This window comes from Eretmochelys imbricata, chromosome 12 (assembly GCF_965152235.1).
Source record: "Eretmochelys imbricata isolate rEreImb1 chromosome 12, rEreImb1.hap1, whole genome shotgun sequence".
NCBI classification, from domain to species: domain Eukaryota; kingdom Metazoa; phylum Chordata; order Testudines; family Cheloniidae; genus Eretmochelys; species Eretmochelys imbricata.
Genome location: NC_135583.1, coordinates 19,303,106 through 19,325,880, shown reverse-complemented (window position 1 = coordinate 19,325,880; position 22,775 = coordinate 19,303,106). Strand labels below are relative to the sequence as shown.

General features: G+C 40.6%; 2 protein-coding genes across 6 annotated transcripts in view; one reads left to right on the top strand and one right to left on the bottom strand.

Annotated features, from left to right (window-relative positions):
• LOC144272755 (borealin-2-like) overlaps positions 1-22,775 on the top strand; it is a 150,313-nt gene that overhangs the window by 24,512 nt on the left and 103,026 nt on the right. For all 5 annotated transcript variants that reach the window (XR_013347666.1, XR_013347664.1, XR_013347667.1 and 2 more), the window contains one exon: positions 20,434-20,514. The gene's annotated coding sequence lies outside the window, so the exon portion shown is untranslated. The remainder of the gene's footprint in view (positions 1-20,433; positions 20,515-22,775) is intronic.
• Positions 809-21,245, bottom strand: DNAJA2 (DnaJ heat shock protein family (Hsp40) member A2). Its single transcript, XM_077831062.1, has 9 exons — positions 21,056-21,245; positions 16,894-16,953; positions 15,539-15,762; positions 12,884-12,964; positions 12,389-12,522; positions 9,319-9,515; positions 2,610-2,754; positions 2,141-2,268; positions 809-1,589 (listed from the first exon to the last, which is right to left on the bottom strand). Exons 1-9 carry the CDS (start codon positions 21,131-21,133, stop codon positions 1,401-1,403), a joined length of 1,236 nt encoding a protein of 411 aa, XP_077687188.1. The 5' UTR covers positions 21,134-21,245; the 3' UTR covers positions 809-1,400.

Sequence of the window (22,775 nt, the reverse complement as noted above, 5' to 3'; positions counted from 1 at the left end):
CCAGGATATTAGAGAGACAAGATGGGTGAGGTAATATCGTTTATTGGATCACTTTCTGTTGGGGAGAATACAAGCTTTGGAGCCCTACAGAGCTCTTCTTCAGGTCTGGGAAAGGTGCATTTAGCTGTGATGCTCAAAGTAAGGTGGAACAGACTGTTTAGCCTTTAAAGTAAGTAGAACATAGTTAAGGGTCTGTTTATGCCAAGGGTTAGGCTAATTACCATATACAGTCTCTTGAAGTCACCCATCTTCAATTCTGGAAGGATGTTAAAAAAGCCTTGTTGCCACTCTAAGGACAGTGGATTAAAGACATATCCCAAGACTTGCCTAATATCAAAGGGGCACTAAAAGCTAAGAGCTGTTAAACAAGGAACAAAAAAATCCTTAATTTTGAGAATAAAGAGGATTTGTTTTTGGATGTCAAAGCTATTTTTCTAGCATCTCCATATTGAGAGGTGAAATCTTTTCACCCATGTTTAAAGATTTAGAAGGCAAGGAATTCTAGTGTAAGATTGAAACCACCTGTATGCAGGTCAACCAGTTCTTATGTTAATAAATTCAAAAATACTTTGATTAATAAGGAAAGCTGCATGCAGGTAGAGGTACTGAACACTGAAATGGCTTTTCATTTGATTGTGAACTCTGTGGGGCAGGGACAAAGGTTGTACATAATGTAGTCAAGTACAAGGCTGCAATTGTACTAGGACTCCTAGGCAGTATAGTAAAACAAATACCAAGGAACTAACCAGTTAGAATCAAGTTTAGTGTATCCTTTTAGATAAATAAAAGTGTGACAAGGGGAAAGGAGTATATTATACACCAACTGCTTTTATTTACTTTCAGAAACCTCACAAGATGGTAAAAAACTTTTACAACCACTTCTAATTTAGTCTTCTGTTGTTCCCAGTCAGCTCTAAACCCATTATGTGTGAAGCCCATTTATTTACCATGCATCTAAAATGATAGATACAGGCTATGAAATTCTTTATTCTATTGCAGCTTATGCAGGTGCAGCCAAATACCAAGCCTCAGGACAAGTTGTACACAAACTTTACAATGTAGAATTTGAATTTGAATTTAAAATATGAAACTTAAAATCTACACAACTGGTAAAAATCAAGCACAGATACGAGGACAAACTTAAAACCCATATGAAAAGGAGTCTCGTCTTCCTTTCAAGTGCTTTATTCTGCTACAGAACAGTCAAAATGAAGATGTAAGCTTTGTGGTTAGTTTAAATTATACACTCTGTAGATACTATAGACCAATTTAAAGGTTACACATACAGCAATAGATGTCCCTCGGTTCATCTGGATTGCTTATACAATCCAGCTGGATTGCTGAAAACAAGTCAGGCAAAACTTGAAAGAAAATCCTTGTGCAACATTTTAGACAAATGTTTACTGATGGGCACACTGTACCCCAGGTCCATGATGAGTGCTTTCTTCATCAGAACTATCATTGTAGGCTTCACGTCTCTGACCACCTCCTGATCCACGAGTGTTATCAAATTCCTGAAGATCTACCTCTTCTGTATCACCAATTACAGTGGGAACTTCTGGTCTAGATGGCAGAAGATCTTCAAGTTCCTGCCAATAAAAGGAGTACAGTTAGTGGTGTATCAGAAAGCATAGGTGTCAATATTTGGCACACATCTCTCCTGTGGGGGCATTCATGTTAGGTTAAGAATGTCTTACATAGTTATCATAAATGGATTAGCAATCTTAAAATTCAGCAGGTGTTTGCACCACTTTGCATTGGTTAAAATCTGTCCTTTTAACTAGTACAACTTTCTCATATAGACAAAGCCGTAAGCAGCAAGAACTGATGGGTCAGAAATCAAAACAGCAGCCACTTTCATTTGTCCTAGTAATTGCTACTATATCAAGAGAGCAGTTTTCAAGTGCTTTTATATTACACCTGCACCCCAGAACACCAACCCTCCTGTGGCTTTTCATGTAAACTAACCAACTTCAATGGAAAGTTTTAAAATCACTTGTGCATTGTAAACTACATTGAACAATTTGGCTGTACTCAAATCCAAATATAACTACTCGAAAGAAAGTGCGTGGGGCACAATACAATGAGCCCTTAAGACATCTCAAAAACACATTTTTGATCAAACTGAAGGAATACTTACTGAGAGCTTTTCCGGGCTAATCCAGTTATTTTCAGGAAACTGTACATCAAACTTTATGTAAAGATCTCCTTTTTCAAAGGGATTCCGATATTGTGGCATTCCTTCACCTCGAACTACACGAACACAACCTATAATTAAGGACAGAAAAAGATCAATCAGTGTAACGGAAACCTGTACTGTACCAGCTTTCCGTCTGACAAAGTAATATCTCTGCATTTCTATAACAGTGGCTACAAGTTGCAAGAGCATGAGAGGTTTCAGAGTAACAGCCGTGTTAGTCTGTATTTGCAAAAAGAAAAGGAGTACTTGTGGCACCTTAGAGACTAACCAATTTATTTGAGCATGAGCTTTCGTAAGCTACAGCTCACTTCATCGGATGCAAGTGAGAATAATTTGATGATACAACATTTCAAATAGTACAACCACACATGTATCTAGATAAAAATTCTTATATCAAATCACGGTTTACCTGGTTCAATTACTTTTCCAGGAGGATATTTCACCACAATCTGACGTCCATCCAGGTGTTTGAATGTGAACTGAAATCCACACAGTGCTTCAACAAGTCCTATCTTGTGTGTCATATGCAAGTCATTTCCTTCCCTCTGGAACACCTAAGAATGAGACATTAATCATCATCATCATCTTTATTCTAATACTTATTACTGTCAGATCTTTAATTTAATCCTGAAGTAATAAAATCCATAAACTATAAAATTTCTACTTTCGAAAGTTAGCATTCATGTAAAGATCAAACTACAGATCTACACCAGTTCTAGCTTTCCACAATTAAGCAGGTCCTAAGAGTTGCATGTTGTGCAATATGCAATAGTATATAGATGTTAATTTCTGCGACTCTAATTTGTTTCTAATGAATATGGAACCAGAGCTGTAAAATGCTCTATGACTGTACAACAGACTGAGTCTTTCCCTGACCCAAAGATCTTCTAATCTAAAGACAAATGACAACACAATGGAGACCCAGTAACAAAATTATATATTTAAAGACTATTTCACTTAGCCTCAAAATGTTCATGTAGAAGCTAGCTGTTGATCATGTCACTATTTTCAGATTTTAAAAAAGGGGAGAGGCAAGAAGACAGAGTGTTGTTCAAAGTCCTCAGGACTAAGCCCAAACCAGTTGTGGATAGTTGCTTTAACTCATCTATATATTCAAGCAAGGTCACAGCTGCTTTAAATTTTCTGTAATGAGGCTTTTACAGAGGTGTGAAGTGAATGAAGGATTGTTAGCCCATTGGCATGAATCCAGAAAGGTTGCTTCTTTTTCCCTTCACACCTCTATTAGAGATACCTGAAGTTGTTCACTGCTTGCTTGCTCACAACGTACAGATATTTAGTGTAACAGCATATAAAACTTGGTTCATGACTTCATCCTCAAAGTTATCCTTTCTTGCACAGCAAAAAAAGACTTGCTGGAAAGTTTTTCTCCAGCACTTGTTTTTCTCCAGCACTGTCCTTGAAAATAAAATATGGCAACAGTTTTATGCTGACATGTGTGAGAAGACAGCAGAGTTTCTTCCCAAGAGCAAGTAGTTTTTGGAACCAGGAGATATATTTTAGTCTCAGCTAGCATATCAACCATGACAATAATTTTAGTAGTTTCATTCTACCTGCAGACTCGAACACATTCAAGTAAAAGTCATTTTCTCAGCTTCTAAACCCAAATTTAAGAACCGGCCAATATCTTAGTTTCTCCCATCTTGGAAGAAGTCAAGTGATTGAGAAGCATTTTTCAGTACCACAGTTGAGCTATTCAGGCCTCAAGCTCCAAATGCAGTTTAGCTACCATGATTTTACTTAGAGTCAAGTGGCAACAGGAGACCTGTATTCACCTTTCCTCAAGCTTTTCAGTACATTTAAACTATGGTACCAAAATGATTTAATGCTTTAGTGAGCATCTCTCAAACTAGGGCCCATGGGCCCTGCTGATCAACTCCCCCTTCTCCCTCCCAGTGCCTGCTGCATGCCGGGGGAACAGCTGTTCAGCAGTGTGCAGGAGGCACTAGGAGGGAGGGAGAGGAGGAGGTGCAATAATGTCTGGGGCTGCGGCCCCGTTGATCAACTCCTTCCCCTCTCCCCAGTGCCTCCTGCACACTGTGGAACAGCTGTTCCCTGACATGCAGGAGGTGCTGGGAAGGATGGGGACTCGCTCAGGGGATGGGATGGAATCATGTCCGGGGCCAAGGGTCCTACTGACCAACTCCTCCCCCTCCCTCCCCGTGCCAGGAAACGGCTGTTCAGCAGCATGCAGCAGGCGCTGGGAGGGAGGGGGAGAAACGGGGACAGGGCATGCTGGGAGGGAGGGCAGAAAGAGGTGGGGAAGAGGAGGGGCAGGGGCGGAGAGGGGGCAGGGCGTCTGGGGGTGTGTGAAAAATTTGAATCAAAATGGAGGTCCTTGGGTTGCTAAAAAGTTTGAGAACCACTGCTTTAGGTTCCTCTCAAGCTCATATAAACAAAACACAATATCACCATTTCACCACCATACTAACAATTATGTTAGCAATCTTTTGTCCATATATTCTTAAACTGCAACATGCTTATTAAAACGCAACTGAGGACTGACCTACAGAGTTACCAGTAAACATGGTCATAGCAAAAAGGAGAAAGCCACAATATGTTTTACTGTCCAAGACAATACAGCAGCAGACATAGCTAGATCAAAAGACCAAGACTGAGAAGGCCTCTGCTTCAAATCCTGGAATTTCTGACCTGTCATTAGTGCTGGCAGTACCTGACACTTGAAGTCACATTGTTTATCCTAGTTGCCTTCCTTTCCCTTCACCCAAGCACAGCCAAGAAGTTGGGAGGAGCACAAAGTTGCAACTGAATACACAGGGAAACCAGACAGACAGCTGCAGGAGAGGCTGGGTCAAGTGCTTTGGTGTTGGAGTGCTACTCCAGCATGAATCATTTAAAGATTTTTCAGATACCTGTATTACTTCAGTTTTTAATTCAAAGCTTTCCTGATGGATGACTAGAATTTGATTACTGAAATATGTATGGTTTCAGAGTAACAGCCGTGTTAGTCTGTATTCGCAAAAAGAAAAGGAGTACTTGTGGCACCTTAGAGACTAACCAATTTATTTGAGCATGAGCTTTCGTGAGCTACAGCTCACTTCATCAGATGCATACCGTGGAAACTGCAGCAGACTTTATATATACACAGAGAATATGAAACAATACCTCCTCCCACCCCACTGTCCTGCTGGTAATAGCTTATCTAAAGTAATCGTCAGGTTAGGCCATTTCCAGCACAAATCCAGGTTTTCTCACCCTCCACCCCCCCACACAAATTCACTCTCCTGCTGGTGATAGCCCATCCAAAGTGACAACTCTTTACACAATGTGCATGATAATGAAGTTAGGCCATTTCCTGCACAAATCCAGGTTCTCTCACTCCCTCACCCCCCTCCAAAAACCACCCCCATACACACACACAGACTCACTCTCCTGCTGGTAATAGCTCGTCCAAACTGACCACTCTCCAAGTTTAAATCCAAGTTAAACCAGAACATCTGGGGGGGGGGGGGGGGTAGGAAAAAACAAGAGGAAATAGGCTACCTTGCATAATGACTTAGCCACTCCCAGTCTTTATTTAAGCCTAAATTAATAGTATCCAATTTGCAAATGAATTCCAATTCAGCAGTTTCTCGCTGGAGTCTGGATTTGAAGTTTTTTTGTTTTAAGATAGCGACCTTCATGTCTGTGATTGCGTGACCAGAGAGATTGAAGTGTTCTCCGACTGGTTTATGAATGTTATAATTCTTGACATCTGATTTGTGTCCATTTATTCTTTTACGTAGAGACTGTCCAGTTTGACCAATGTACACGGCAGAGGGGCATTGCTGGCACATGATGGCATAAATCACATTGGTGGATGTGCAGGTGAACGAGCCTCTGATAGTGTGGCTGATGTTATTAGGCCCTGTGATGGTGTCCCCTGAATAGATATGTGGGCACAATTGGCAACGGGCTTTGTTGCAAGGATAAGTTCCTGGGTTAGTGGTTCTGTTGTGTGGTATGTGGTTGTTGGTGAGTATTTGCTTCAGGTTGCGGGGCTGTCTGTAGGCAAGGACTGGCCTGTCTCCCAAGATTTGTGAGAGTGTTGGGTCATCCTTTAGGATAGGTTGTAGATCCTTAATAATGCATTGGAGGGGTTTTAGTTGGGGGCTGAAGGTGACGGCTAGAGCGTTCTGTTATTTTCTTTGTTAGGCCTGTCCTGTAGTAGGTAACTTCTGGGAACTCTTCTGGCTCTATCAATCTGTTTCTTTACTTCCGCAGGTGGGTATTGTAGTTGTAAGAAAGCTTGACAGAGATCTTGTAGGTGTTTGTCTCTGTCTGAGGGGTTGGAGCAAATGCGGTTGTATCGCAGAGCTTGGCTGTAGACGATGGATCGTGTGGTGTGGTCAGGGTGAAAGCTGGAGGCATGCAGGTAGGAATAGCGGTCAGTAGGTTTCCGGTATAGGGTGGTGTTTATGTGACCATTGTTTATTAGCACCGTAGTGTCCAGGAAGTGGATCTCTTGTGTGGACTGGACCAGGCTGAGGTTGATGGTGGGATGGAAATTGTTGAAATCATGGTGGAATTCCTCGACATCTTCATCATCTGGACTCATGGAAAAGAAGCCCTTGAGGAATTCCACCATGATTTCAACAATTTCCATCCCACCATCAACCTCAGCCTGGTCCAGTCCACACAAGAGATCCACTTCCTGGACACTACAGTGCTAATAAACAATGGTCACATAAACACCACCCTATACCGGAAACCTACTGACCGCTATTCCTACCTGCATGCCTCCAGCTTTCACCCTGACCACACCACACGATCCATCGTCTACAGCCAAGCTCTGCGATACAACCGCATTTGCTCCAACCCCTCAGACAGAGACAAACACCTACAAGATCTCTGTCAAGCTTTCTTACAACTACAATACCCACCTGCGGAAGTAAAGAAACAGATTGATAGAGCCAGAAGAGTTCCCAGAAGTTACCTACTACAGGACAGGCCTAACAAAGAAAATAACAGAACGCTCTAGCCGTCACCTTCAGCCCCCAACTAAAACCCCTCCAATGCATTATTAAGGATCTACAACCTATCCTAAAGGATGACCCAACACTCTCACAAATCTTGGGAGACAGGCCAGTCCTTGCCTACAGACAGCCCCGCAACCTGAAGCAAATACTCACCAACAACCACATACCACACAACAGAACCACTAACCCAGGAACTTATCCTTGCAACAAAGCCCGTTGCCAATTGTGCCCACATATCTATTCAGGGGACACCATCACAGGGCCTAATAACATCAGCCACACTATCAGAGGCTCGTTCACCTGCACATCCACCAATGTGATTTATGCCATCATGTGCCAGCAATGCCCCTCTGCCGTGTACATTGGTCAAACTGGACAGTCTCTACGTAAAAGAATAAATGGACACAAATCAGATGTCAAGAATTATAACATTCATAAACCAGTCGGAGAACACTTCAATCTCTCTGGTCACGCAATCACAGACATGAAGGTCGCTATCTTAAAACAAAAAAACTTCAAATCCAGACTCCAGCGAGAAACTGCTGAATTGGAATTCATTTGCAAATTGGATACTATTAATTTAGGCTTAAATAGAGACTGGGAGTGGCTAAGTCATTATGCAAGGTAGCCTATTTCCTCTTGTTTTTTCCTACCCCCCCCCCCCCGATGTTCTGGTTTAACTTGGATTTAAACTTGGAGAGTGGTCAGTTTGGACGAGCTATTACCAGCAGGAGAGTGAGTCTGTGTGTGTATGGGGGTGGTTTTTGGAGGGGGGTGAGGGAGTGAGAGAACCTGGATTTGTGCAGGAAATGGCCTAACTTCATTATCATGCACATTGTGTAAAGAGTTGTCACTTTGGATGGGCTATCACCAGCAGGAGAGTGAATTTGTGTGGGGGGGTGGAGGGTGAGAAAACCTGGATTTGTGCTGGAAATGGCCTAACCTGACGATTACTTTAGATAAGCTATTACCAGCAGGACAGTGGGGTGGGAGGAGGTATTGTTTCATATTCTCTGTGTATATATAAAGTCTGCTGCAGTTTCCACGGTATGCATCTGATGAAGTGAGCTGTAGCTCACGAAAGCTCATGCTCAAATAAATTGGTTAGTCTCTAAGGTGCCACAAGTACTCCTTTTCTTTTTGAAATATGTATGAACTTAAATTCACAATACTGCATTGTGTTTATGGAACACCAGAAAAGGAACAGCTTGCACCACACAATTTCACACAATAGTTTTATACGCTGTTTTCACAATACTGAACCATCACTTACGTTTCTTCATCTAATACTCTGAACTTTGCCAAAAATAGTTACCACATTAAAGAATGGAAAAATTCTCCTGGACTTTACTATATACTGCAACTTTCCTTAATTAACATGTTCCAGTAATTTAGCATCGTGTACTGTGTCAGAATCAGTTTTATAGTACCTAGTTCAAATGTATGAAAACCAATATTCTCCAAGGTACATACTGTGTAGAAATATGCCAAGACAGAATAAAAATGCAACTAGCCAAATGCAGGTCTACAGTTTGGGTAGAAAAGAGGAGGGGTCCTATGATGAGTGCAATATCAGCATGACCATACTACTTATCTGGGTTAATATCTCCAAACGCATTTGTCACACTTCCTAGGTTAACAGAAGCAGACAGCACAGTTTACAGCAAGTGAAGATTGAGGGAGATTCCCCATTTTCATCTGATAGCCTTTGGAAAAAAAAAACAAAAACAAAAACAACAAAAAACCCAACTCCCCCCCAAAAAATCAGCTGGCTTTATACTCAGCTTTACTTACTGCATGCCAGGGTTGAAGCAGGTGCACAACAAGGACAGGACATTCATAGTGGTAAGTCTGCCAAGGGTAACCCTGCTTCCGTTAGGAGAGTAACTTTTCATGACCATATTGAGACAGTGGGATGCTTGGTGTGCTCATCTGCATGTCTACAGACAGAACCTTCTAGCTCAGAATTATAGCAGTTACCACTAGGAACAAGCCATGTATGCTAAGTTCAGTTTCTCTCCCTCAGTTGTTCGTTTAAAGTAATCTAGGAAAGTGTATAACAGTTAAATATTTCTAAGGAAAACCCACCAACTTTACTTCACCTATCAAGTCACAAGTTACCTCATTCTCCTTTTCTTGGAGCAGGAGGACAATATCTCCCGGTTCCACTCCTGGGGCCTGATCTGCTTCTCCAGTAAATGTAATCCTCTGCCCATGTTTCATGCCTTTATCTACATGGACTTCAAGAATCTTTACTTCTTTGATCACCTTCTTCCCTTCGCATTTTTTACAACGGTCTTTTTCATTAATAACTTCACCTAGAGAAAGAAGGATTGAAAAATCTATGAATGTTTTTCTTCCTTATTTGAGGATACAGTACCACTTATTTTACCATACATTGGGGAATGTGTCCAAGAGAACCAATCTCAAATCACTTTGGAAATTTTTTTCGTTTAGTGTTATTAGTGTGTCCCACAAGGGGAAAGCTAATAATTTAATGCTATCCTAATGAGAAGAAAGAGACCCAAAAGGCACTGAGAGGCATGAGATTATCTGCCATCCCACAAAATTATTTTGAAGAATTAGAACTCAGATTGTAAGCCTGATGGAACAAGAACCATGACTTCCAATTCCAAACAGCATGAGCATTTAAAGAAAACCTGCTAGACAAAATAAGCTTTGTTTATGGCTTTTATTGCTCTTCATGAATAAAAACGGCCCCCTCCACTCCTAAACAAAAAGTTACAAGGAGTCAGGTTCTTCCTTTCCTCATTTTGCTTGGGAAACCTATGAAAAATCTTTGAGAAACCTGAATGGTAATGGGACATAACTGAACCTTAGTTTCAGTTCTCCTTTCTGGGGTGTGGAGGCTGAGTTTCAGACCATGGGGAAAGGCTCTGGCAGGAGAAAACTACACTGCTAAACATAGCAGCGTAAAAGTGGGAGGCACTGCTTGGGTGTGTAGAGAGCGGTGTAGGGTATTTACCTCTGGCAGTTCAGGTATGTAGGGCACTCTACTCACCTAAGCTGTCTCTCACCATCTACACTACTATTTATACCTGTACAGATGGTGAGAGACATCACTGTAAGTGTACACGTAACCGGGGGGTGGGGGTGAGGGTGGGAACACGGGGGAGAGGAGAGAGAAAAAGCAGCAGGTCAAGTTATAGCTTAGCGTGACACCACCATTCAGGTTCTCCTGCAAAGAGGACCTGACATTCTTAGTGTATATGTTCACTCTTAAAGCATTTTTTACACCCTGACAATCAGTAAAGAACAAACAATTGTGCTTTGCCTTTCACCTTTAACAGGAGAACTTTGCCTTCTAGAAGTCTGCAGGGTGGTTATCCAAAAAATATCCAATACTTCTTAAGAGCTTTTTTGTTTTCTAGTTTATTTGGATATACTTTTAAAGGACAGATATTTAATACGGAACTGCCTTCATTATAGTAGACCAGAATAACCAGAATGTATTGGCAAAATATCCTGTACAATCCCATCACTTCAGTTGCCGGTACAGTGCCTATTGCTTCTTCCATTTAAGTACTGCAAGCAGAAGCAATTGTTATGTTCAGATATTTAGCTACTCAGAAATTAAAGCCATACTCCTATGTGAAACAAGTGCACAGAACATTAGGATGCAGCAGGTGTGTCCAGTCCTACAGGAACTATGCATTTACATTAAATCAGGCAAAGTGACAAAGTAGCTTAAAAACAGGAAACCACACTGTTTTTCAATTCTTTGGTAAAAAGTTTGACTGGTTATAGAATGAAAACAGACCACCAAAAACAAAATTTTTATTGCAGTTCAGCATTTTCAGCTATTACGTCATAAGTAATACAAGCACAAGATTTCAGACAAATTAGTGGTGTTTTGTAAATTAAGAAAGATCCAGGAAATATATGCAAGGCGGAGGATGTTTAATTCACTACCACATATGTGCCCAAATCAGCAAAAGTAATATAGAATATAACACTACTATTTCCATCTTTCAGAAAGTTGTATATGGATTTTAACACTTGCTTCTGAAAGAGAAATAAATTGATAATATTTTGGATCGCTGAGAAGAGTGGATACAAAAATAACTGATTTTTGTATCCACTTTCTCAGCGATCCAAAATATTATCAATGATTTTTGTAGCCAAAGAACTTTAAATTAAATACAGGTTTATTTTTAAAACTCTATTTAAAACTAAATTTGAGATGACATGTAAGTTTAGGCCTAAATTTACTATAATCATTTAAATAATTTAAAATAAAAAATATCAAGCAGTATGTTTGGTGCCTAGTTTGAAGGAAAGCTTGCTTTCCTCTTCCAAACTACGAATAAAACTAGGTGAAAGAGGATGAGATCTACTAGTTCAAAAATTTTCAAGGACATGACCCCAGAAACAAATCGATTGAATTATTAACTACAGATAATACTTCCTTTGTTTAATAATTTTAAATGCAAAACTGCTTCCATTAACTTTTTTGTTATATTTCCAGCACACTGAAGGTAGTTTTATTTAATAAAGCCATTTAGTGCATTTAATTGAATTCAAATTTCCATCCAGAGATTGACAAAAGATACAAGTAAAAAATTAGTCTAGTAAATAAGAAACGGATCATTCACCATTTTCTAACATCATAAAAACTATAAATTTGAATGCAAGTTTCCTAATTGCTTCAGTGTATAGATATAGTGCATCCCCTGGTTAACAAGAAGCAGCACCCAATTTAATGGGAAGGCTATATTTAGTTGCCAATCAACATATTTCAATGGTTGCAAATAAATGACAATCACCTTCTCTTTTGGAAAATAACTCAAATGAACAAATGCAAAACATTGCTCTAAAATGCTTTGATTTAAATCAATCTATCCTGATGCTAAGTTAAATTTATCCCATAAAAGTAAATGTTTTTTTACAGTGCTAGCACCAGACAGCAAGACACTGGGGCAAGCATGTCCAAATATTTCTAAGCAGTAGCACCTGCTATTCAGGTTCCAATCCTCCCCTAAGCAGACTACAAATTTTGTTCCTGTTCTGATACATGAAGAAATATCCCTGACAGACTAAAATCAAACTTCACTAATTACAAACAAAATCTAATTCAGAAATTCTCCAGATGAGATATGACAATTTACTATTGAACCTAAATTCGAACCACATTAAATATTTTTAAAAGCACAGGAAACATTTGGCCTACCTTCTCCATTGCAATCAGAGCACACAGACTGCATCTGCTGAACCATCCCAGGAGCCAGCTGTCTGATCATGATACGTACACCTCTACCTCGGCAAGCACTACACTTCTGAACAGCTCCAGACTTCCCACCCTGACTAAATTGGAAAGTGCCAGTTAGATTATAATTGAAGTTATTTTGAGACTATATGGAAAATAAATACCAACCTTCCGTTTTACACCCCCAATTGCACTGATGCAGTGCCAGTTGCAATTAGGCTAATCTATCACTGAGATACAGAGGACAGCTCTTCAAGATTTCACAAAGAGCGCCATTAATTGCATCATAGGTTAGATTTTGGTATCTTCATGCTTCAATACTTGAACCGGTTCCTAGCTTACATGTGACGAATTACTACACTTCATGCTATATACCAATTTGAATTAATAGTTTAACACATTTAAGAGTAAAAGCAGCCAAGAAGTTCTAGCACTGTTAATGAAAAATATAAAACTTACCCATTACATGAACTACAAAGGACATTCTTGCTAAGCTGTAGTTTAGTTGTCTTTCCATTATATAGATCTTCTAAAGACACTCTAGAAAATAAAGAAAATTCTCCAGTATTAGCATTCTAATAATCACTTTGGGAAAAAGTCATTTTAATAGTCTAGTTTAGGTACAAGCTATTGTCTAAGACAATTTAGGGTAAAACTAAAAATCACAGCAACTTTCAGCCTTGTCTACAAATACTTCTGAAAAAAACAACAACCCAGACATATGTAAAAGAGACAAACAGGAAGTTTTTGAGCAAGTAAAATTCTGTACACCAACACTGTAACAAAGGCTACATTAAGATAAGCAGTTATTAAAAACAGAGAACTCAATCTTTTAGGATTTTAAGTCAAACTTTGCAGAACAGTTTCATGTCTGGTGAAATCCCATTAGAAACTATGCAACTGTAAATGTACATAATTCAAGGAAAAGCTTTAGATTAGTCAGAAGCCAGAGCTGAGGTTAGCTGTCTAGTAAAAGCCAACAGGAAACAAATTAGCCTAGTCGTCTGAAGAATTAAGAAGGGTTTAAAGGAGATCTAAAACAAGTCTCTCAGATGGGTTAACACAAGGAAGACAATTCCTAGCAGTTCTGGATAATAGTTATAGTTTAATATTTTCCTTAAGAATTCACACTAGGAGTTTAATTTTATCTTATTCATTTCCATTGGAAAAGTGTTTTTGTTGATATACTGTTGGTATGTTTCCATGACCACTTTAGCAGTCAGATTTGCTAACATTGAACTACAAGGTATCTAATGCACTAGAAAAAAAACCTAAAACCATTTGGGTCTTATCAGTATAGTTAAGCTACTTAAAAGTAATTGTCTAACAACATTAGTTCAGAATTTTGCATATTTCCAGAGACTTCAGAAATCATTCAATAATAAATGCAACTCAGTTTATTTTGAACTGCAAAACTTTGCTTCTGGTGTCAGGGTTTAGAAAGAAACAACTAAAAAGAGTCATGAGAATACAAAAGCTAATTTATAGTTTGCTTGTACAGTACTAGTTGCTAGACAAAGTAGCTGGCATGCAAAAATAAATATTACACTAAGCACTTAATGCGAGGAGTGGCCTAGCCCATAGAATAGCAGAGGTGAAGGTCAGAAAGAAGCTGGTCAGCCTGCAAAAAACAGCAGTGAAAATATGGTGTAGGCTTATGAAGATGAACAGGGATTCTAAAAATCCATTTGCCATGGGGGAAAAAAAAAAAAACACAGAATTTGCTTTTTTTACAGGGAATCTTTAGTTTTTATATTTTGTAAAAAATAAAAAACACATTAACTAAATTTTACTGAAATTCCAGTGTCACTTATTCCAGTGGTGCCCAACTTTTTACACAAGAGAGCCACATAAATTTAAGCACAACCTTATGTGCACCAAACAGATTCTACACATTTAATAACATTTCAGCGGACAGTGGGAACTTTATATTTTGTGCATTTGAACAAAATTCTGAAAATACAGAATACAGAGATATTTGGTATATGTAAGAAATACAAATTGCAATTCTATAAATTTTGTTTTATTATAGTGATTGAAGGCACTCAGACTTCAAACTGATTTAAATATTGTAAATATATATCAATAAAACTGTGTTCAAATGATATATATAGTGGATAGGGAAACTAAAGTTCAGCATTTCATTTTAATCACAGAAAAACATGGATTTTTATGTTTTTTTAAATCGGAGAATTGTTTTTTTTATCATGGAAGAAGACAAGGATACCTGAAGATGAGTAGCTGCAACTGATTTGCTGGCAGTAATTTCTGCTCTGCATAATTAATGGAAAATCATAAGATATTTGCACTTGTTTTCACACTGGTCCCAGGATAAGAGTATAAATACCTAAAAAAGTAACCCCATAACACACTCGTCACTCTACTTCCCCAAAAGATTCAACTAGTGAATACTAAGTTGTTCCATATGTTCTGACCTAAGGAATGCATGACTAGTTATGTTAAGAATATAACTAGGGAAAATAATTCTTACCAACCATTTATTAACAAGCTAATGAATGGGGCTGCAGAATTTCTAATCAACAGGATCCCAACAAAACATATAGGCTGTAGGCTCCCAATGAAATGAAAGACAGTCATTTTCAATTCTAAGGGAACTAATTCTCCATGGACCAAACTTCTAGGTCCAAATAAAACATTCAGGTTAGATGGTGAATACATATCACCAGATTACTTGGAGGCTGGAAGGCTAACATGTCCCACTGAACAACTTCAGGCATATTTATGATCAAATAATTTAGACAGTCATTTGTGCAAATCAGTCAAGAATGGGCAAGATTTAAATGTTTATAAAAAGAAGCAGAGTTTATACACTGACTATAAAGATATGGACCGTAAGACTTGAAGTTTCAACCACATGTATTATTTTTTTAAAACACTACTACCAAAGGCAACCTTTTAATGCAGGAAGATCCATTTCTTTTAACTTTTGCTGAAATCTAGAAGTAATGCTTTCTATGAATTTGAGTTGGAAACAGTAGACCTTTTGAATGAACTGAGGCCCACTAGAGCATCAATGATTATCAGACAAGGTTCACCTTCACCATATCTTTTCGGAAACTTAAGTGAGAAGAATCATAGTATCAAGATACTCACTTAAGTGGATGCATCATATCTTCTCCTCTTCTTCTACCATTGCGACTTCTACTCTGACTACCCATGAAACTGAACAATCCACCACCAAAAATGTGGGAGAAAATATCGTCCATTCCACCACTTCCACCGCTACCTTCTCGAAGACCCTGTTCTCCATATCGATCATATAACTCGCGTTTCTCAGGATTTGACAGAACTTCGTAGGCAAAACTTATTTCTTTGAACTGAAAAAGAAGTCAGGAAAAAAAGCCTGTAAGTTACTTTTACAGATATAAAAACAGATTTACTTGGAAGACAGTCACAAAGGAAATGCTAGCATCTGATTTATAGCCCCACTTTATCCTTTTATGCATGAGGGAGTGTACAACCCTAAATACTCCTCCACTTCAGAACATTCTATTGCAGTCTATATTTTGACCTTTAGAACAGGTAGATTTGGCTGTGCTTGTATGCATCCAACCCTTTTCTTCTGTTTTACCATGAAGGATGAATGTGTCATCCTCTTTACATGTCTCTCTATTGATTTCTCCTTCACTGCCCAAGTACAAACTTCTTATCTTTACCTCCAAGGCCTTGTCAAGACTGGGATTTAAGTATGTGTGGTTACCACATTAGCTAAGTATTAATGTTACTCTTAAAGTTGTAATCTAGACAAAGTCTAAGGTCCTGTCTTGATGGACAAAATGGATGTTTTAATCATGTTAGCTTAACAACTGAAGAGCCCTCAACAGTTGTTAAAACAATAACCTGTTGTAGTCTACACAGTCAACTAACATGGCTCCAGATATGCTAGTCTTCTTAAATATTAAGAGGACTTTTCCGTCATGTTAACCCAACACATTTGAGACATCACTGAAACATCTTTTTTCTTTCTCAAGACAGGTTACTTAACTAAGCCTTGCATGTCTAATCTATTTTATCTTGAAAGTGAGCCCTGTATTCATTGTTTGCATCTCTTTCAAATACCTCCACTTCCATCTCTTATGAGTGGAGAACACTTCCATGAAAGATCTGCAAAACTGCTGCCTTACTCTTCAGATCCCTCCTAAACATTCACCTCTCCCATGATGCCTCAAAGCACAGCCAGCTGACTCCAGTTAGGCAGGCGGTGAATGGAGGCTTTTGCTTACTATACAGCAACTCATTTTATGTTACTTTGTCCTTGGCCACATTTGTCTCATCCACTTCAGAGACTGTTTCATAAACTAGATTATTATTTCTTTGGGTCACTGTCTTTTTGTTACTGTGTACATGAACAAGTCCTAATATCGCAGGGCCCTGAATCTCTTGTTTGGTGCCCCTAGATACAATGGCAATACAAATAAATACATTTCAAGATAAAAAAAAAATCTTACTTTGTCTCCTGCATTTGGATTCTTATCAGGGTGGTATTCCTTGGCTAGCTTTCTGTATGCCTAATTGACAAAAAAATAAACACAAGTCATTAAGTCTGTGATGGATTCCAGGTTTCAAAATAAATCAAGTTGATTAACTGAACCTGTACTCTACAGAGAACGATACAAACATCTCCTGTAAGTGTACAAACAGCACCTACTTAAGTCAATAATCAGATACAAATATTCCAAGGTCAGAATTTAGCCATAAAGCTAAAGTCCACTAGAATAAAACAAATGAAGAGAGTCCTCTGCAATAAAACAGAAAGTACCTGATGTTTTATTTTACTGACTCAGTATTAACTACCCATTTATGGATTTGGCACATTAATGCAGTGCGTAGAGTAACTGAGGTACTACAAAACCTAGCATTTAACTGTTGATTTTCTGTATTCTGGTTTAGGTGTTACACTGAAACTGAACTCAACCAATTCTTTATACAGCATTCATTACTGACCTAAAACTGTAATTTCCAAATATGAATAAAGGGTGAGGATTACCATTAGCTGGAGGGTATGGATTTGCACACCCTAGTTATTAAACCATCACACTGGATGTAAATCCTGTCCTGATTTGTCATGCCCCTCAGAAGTCCATCAACAAAATGGCTGCCTCAGGTTCTCAACCCAACCAACCAACCCACCCACATTGATAGTTTCTTCATTCTCTTCCCTACATACTTCTCCAGAAAATTCAAAGTGGCGCTAAATCTAAGTATATGGACAGAAGTAGCGGACTCTAATCTTTTAACGCAATTGTTCTGAAAGAGTAGCACAAGGAAGTAAAGCAGGATCTCTAAAAAGTGGTTTTCAAACTGCTTCTTTCCTTTTGAACACTTCTGGCTGTACCTGAGCAACAATATTTTGCATACAGCTTAGCATAACCTACATTCCTACTACCACTTCAGCGTTATGGAGCTGAATTTAGTTGGGGGAAGTTTTCACTACACTTGTCTCAAATCAGTTACAATAGTTACTTGTGATTTAGAGGGAAGAAACTTTACTAATATAAAGAACGAGGAGTACTTGTGGCACCTTAGAGACTAGCAAATTTATTTGGGCATAAGCTTTCGAGGGCTAAAACCCACTTATTCAGATGCATGGTGCGTAGAGACTGTCCGGTTTGGCCAATGTACATGGCAGAGGGGCATTGCTGGCACATGATGGCATATATCACATTGGTAGATGTGCAGGTGAACGAGCCCCTGATGGTGTGGCTGATAAGGATAGGTCCTGTGATGGTGTCCCTTGAATAGATATGCAGACAGAGTTGGCAACGGGGTTCTATTTTTAAAAATAGAAATTTTTAAAAAGTTAACTGCTCAGAGAGTAGAGACCTAAACTTCTCAAGAACAAGAAAAAGCAAGGTGTTGAAAAGGATTTACACATGGTTTTTCCTTTCTATAGTATAGTATTACATAAAATCTCCACGTCATTTTCAACTGACCTATTTTTCTAGAATGCTGCATTTGAACTATATTTGTATTATTTTCATTTAAACTAAAAGCTCTTGGGGTAGAGAACACATTTCCCTCTTTTGTGCAGGGATGACTAGAATGATACTTACTCCTTAGGGAATTCTGTGCCAAAAAAAATTAAAATTCTGCACCTAAAAATTATGCGCACAGTATTTTAAAATTCTGCAAAATTTATTTGTCAATAAATAAATGTGGGTCGAGCACGGCAGTGAGGAGCACAGGCCACTGGCTGCAATGAGGTGGAAAGATCACCCTGAAGACCCCCACCTCCCCCGGCACAAGGACTTGGCAGTGAGGCTGCACCTGACCCTGACACAGTGCAAGGGCTGGGCCAGAAACACTCTGGCATGTAACCTCATGTGCCTCCCCATGCCTCACCTCTGTTTCGAGGGGAACAATCCCCCCGCCCGCCAAACTTCCCTGTCATTTTCTGCAGGGAAGCACTGGAATTCTGCTGGGGGAGGGGCGCTGTGGGGCATTTTCTGCAGGCACGCGGTCACACAGAATCCCCCAAGAGTAGATACTGCTTTATAACTAGAGACCCATCTTTTCACTGCATAATTACGAAATATTCTGCATTCATGCATGTAAAGAGGGGATATGAATGCTTACTGTAAAACTTAGCCAGCGTAACAAAACAGAGCCTTGATTATAACCCAAATATTCTAGAATACACTGAAAAAGTCAACTGCAAAATCCCCAGGCCATGTCAACATGGAGTATACCAGTAAAACTCACTGTGTGGACACTTTCATTCTGGTATATGTGATATAAGCAAAACCAAAAAGTCACTTTTATACTGGCATAGAAGAATGTCCAAGTAAGGGGTTATACCGGTATAGTTATCAGTTTAAAAATAAAATCATACCTTAGCTCATCCTAGTATAACATTCCTGTTTAGACAAACCTTTACTAGATCACTATGGGTATGTCTACACCTCAGCTAGGAGCAAGGCTCCTAGCCTAGCTAGACAGACTCACACTAGTGTGCTAAAGATAATAGTGCTGACATAGCTATGTGGGCTGTTGAGCCCACCCAACCTCCTGGGTCTGAGCTCAGGTGGCTAGTCTGAGTCTCTGCTGGAACCACCACAGCCCCACGGCTATTTTTAGCATGCTGGTTTGAGCCATTTAGCTGAATGGAATTACTCAAGTCCATAGTTATTCAGAGAAGTATTTTCAGGATCTGGGCCTATATTAGCATACTACTTCAGCCCTAGAAGATAAAAGATAGTACTTAGTACAAATTAATCAGCACTGAAGATTGTTTTGCCATCTCACCAGCATCATGATGATAAAGCTATTTTGCTTTGCTTTCACTTTTCTTTTCTGCTTTGGTGTAAGGGCTTGACACCAGATTAAAACAGTACCTAAATACATTGTCTCAGTTGCATTAGGGTAGCTTGTAAGTATGTTCTCAATATTTGGACACTCAGTTAAGTCTAAACTAATTAATGAGAGAGGATGCTCTTGGCACTGGTAGAGACAGTTGGCAACCTTACCATTAACTGCTAAAGTACTTTTTAAGCAATGTTGAATCTATATTTTGGACTATATAAGTGCTTTTATAGGTATTAAACAGTTGTGTTCCCAGGTTCTCCATTCATGTAACGAACAGGATACCCAAAACAGGCTTCTTTCTGTAGACTGATGATATTTGGCTGTGATCAGCTCATAGCTTCCTTTCATCAAGACACTTCCACTTTGTTGTTTCATAATGATCAATACCCATCTCAAACAAATTTGGCTATTACATGGAGATATATAGTTCACAGTAGCAGTACCACCCATCATTGCAAGCGATCACAGGCAGTGAATAGTAACTACTTCGCCAAGGCTCTAGTGTAGTTTTTAAATGATGGGTAGTGCCATTCTCTGGGGGGGGCGGGAAGGGGAGGAGTGGCTTGTACACTAGAACATTAAATGGAACCAATAAATGTTTAGATGCCAGTGCTGAGTACAGGGTAATGAAGATCACAAAGCTCTAGGCTCTTTTGTTCAGCTTCTTTGTTTATTTTCCCTAGGTGCTTTCAGCCTGGCAAAGATCAGCTCTATAAGGATGGGACAGGAAGACCCGAACGGAGCCTGTGCCGTTGCTGAAGCAGGTCAGACATTGGTACTGGCTGGAACGTATTGCACTCCAGCGGGTTTTACAGCTCAAGCCTTTAATTGTGAGGGGATCGGCCAACAGAGCACCACAGAGATCCTACCTTATAGAGGAATAGGAGACTGGGGGAGTCTCCCCCTGGTGCTCGGTTACCATTCTGGGCATCAAGTGAGGAGACAAGAGCAGGCGGCTCTAGGGCAGGGAACCCTGGCGATCCCCTCAGGTACAGCGGGGATCCCAGAACTCCTGGCTAGGATCCCCTCCTCCCACCGGCCACCTGCGCCCCAGCTCCTTCCTGCTGGATGCCTTGGCCTCCCTGCGGCCTAGTCGCCTCCCCAGCGCCGGCCTGGCGGGCAGGCCCAACCGGCTTCACCGCACGGCCTAGCCTGGAGGCCTGGACTCCAGCCGGCCTCCCGCCCAGTCTGATCCCGGCCAAGGCCCGCGACTGCCCGGCCCGGGGCCTCCCCGCTTCATCGTGACCTCCCGGCTGCCCCATTGGGGCCTGCCCGGCCCGGAGCCTCCCCCGCCCGGCCCGGTACCTTCTTAAGCTCGTTGTCGGTGGCCCCAGGCGGCACGCCCAGGATATCGTAGAGCTTGGTGTCGGCCACGTTCGCCATCGCGGAGGGACGGGGCGGCGCAGGCAAGACAGGCCGAGGGGCAACGGAGCCGGCAGCGAGGACGAGACCGGGACCAGAATGAGAGAGGCCGCCACGACGTCACTCACGTACGGATGACGTCACCGCGCCGCGCGACGCCACCCTCCTCCTGCTGCTGCAGAGCCCCGCTCCTGCCTGTCCCTCAGGCAGACGCCCCCTACCGGAGGGCCGCGTCTGCATCTCAAGGCCACGCCCCCTCCCGCCCCTAGCTTGGCTCGTGGGTCAATGCTGTGTGCCGGAGCCGGGCAGGGGCCCGTTCCCCCGTCGGTGTCCAGCTGTGGGCGCGTCGGGGTGGCACAGACAGCGCCATGGGTCCCCCTAGAGACGAAACAGACTCCCCGCCCCTGAGTGCAGGCGGCCCTCGGCTGAGAGAAGACATGGAGCAAAACCTGGAGGGGATTGTGCTCTTCTTACAGGTGTAGTGAGTAGCGCTGTGCTACACCCAGAGTTACACTCAGGAGCGTCCATTACAAAGGGGCGGTTTTAGCTGTAGAGGCGCCTCTCAAGCTTTTACCTTTCAGTATGAAATTTTCCGTGTTTGCTCAGCCCCTGATTACTTCCTTCCACATTTCATAAGCGTTATTGGAGTTTCCCCTGAGATGTGTTGAGATTTACCTCTACCCCACATAGGCTCAACAGGGAAAATGCCGAGCCATGGAATAGAAGTTCCAGAAAACTTTCGGTGGTGGTAAAAATGAATCCAATATCACTTCTGTATTTTTTTAAATCTTCAGTATTATTTAAGTTGTGTTCTCTCGTTTTGTGTCTTTGTCATGCAGTTTAAAGGAAGGGGTCTTACGTTAGGATTTTAGTAAGTTGAAAGCTATAGTTCCTATAATATGTGTGAGTAAGTGGTAAACAATGCTTGCTATTTTAGGGAAGTTTCTGAGTTAGCTAATTCTGACACATGAAGCACCATTTAGAATGGGGTTTAACCATGAGATTTGAACCATATCTGAGCTTTTCCAGGGTAAAGAGGGTTTGGATAGGATGTTGATATACATGCATTTTACAAAGGTGGGTCAGTCTGTGCTGCAAAGTTTGGGTCTAGATGTGGTCCAAATTTCTCCAAAATACAAGTAGTTCATCTGCATCACATTACATATTATAGGTGATTATATTGGATTATTATCATTTAGTGCAGTAGATTTCATTTTTTGCTGCTAGGATTGTATTTACTGCTTCAGAAACATCTTCCTAATAGTAGTTTGGTACTTTGGTAGTTATAATAACATTTGTTTTGGCACCTTGTGCAAACATTAGGTATTATGGCAATGTTGCACTGGCCCACAGAGTAATCTCCAATGAGGCTTCAACCAGACAAGTCTTCCCCCCCCCCCAAAAAAAAGGGGGGGGAGAGGAATCCTGTTAGCATTTAATGAAAGGCTTCTATCTTTACATCTTGCATAAAGACCAGCTGCTTAGCCTTCTTCCCAGGTGAACCTCTTCAGAGGTGTTTGCCTCATTAGAGTGTTCTAGAATGCAGTGTAGGGGCTAGTAGCTCCAGGAAAGGGAGGCACGTGAGGCAGCTGTCTGTCTGCATATGTGCAGAGTAGCCTTGTAAAGAGGGGTGAACAATTATCCAGCAGACCTTCTCTTGCTC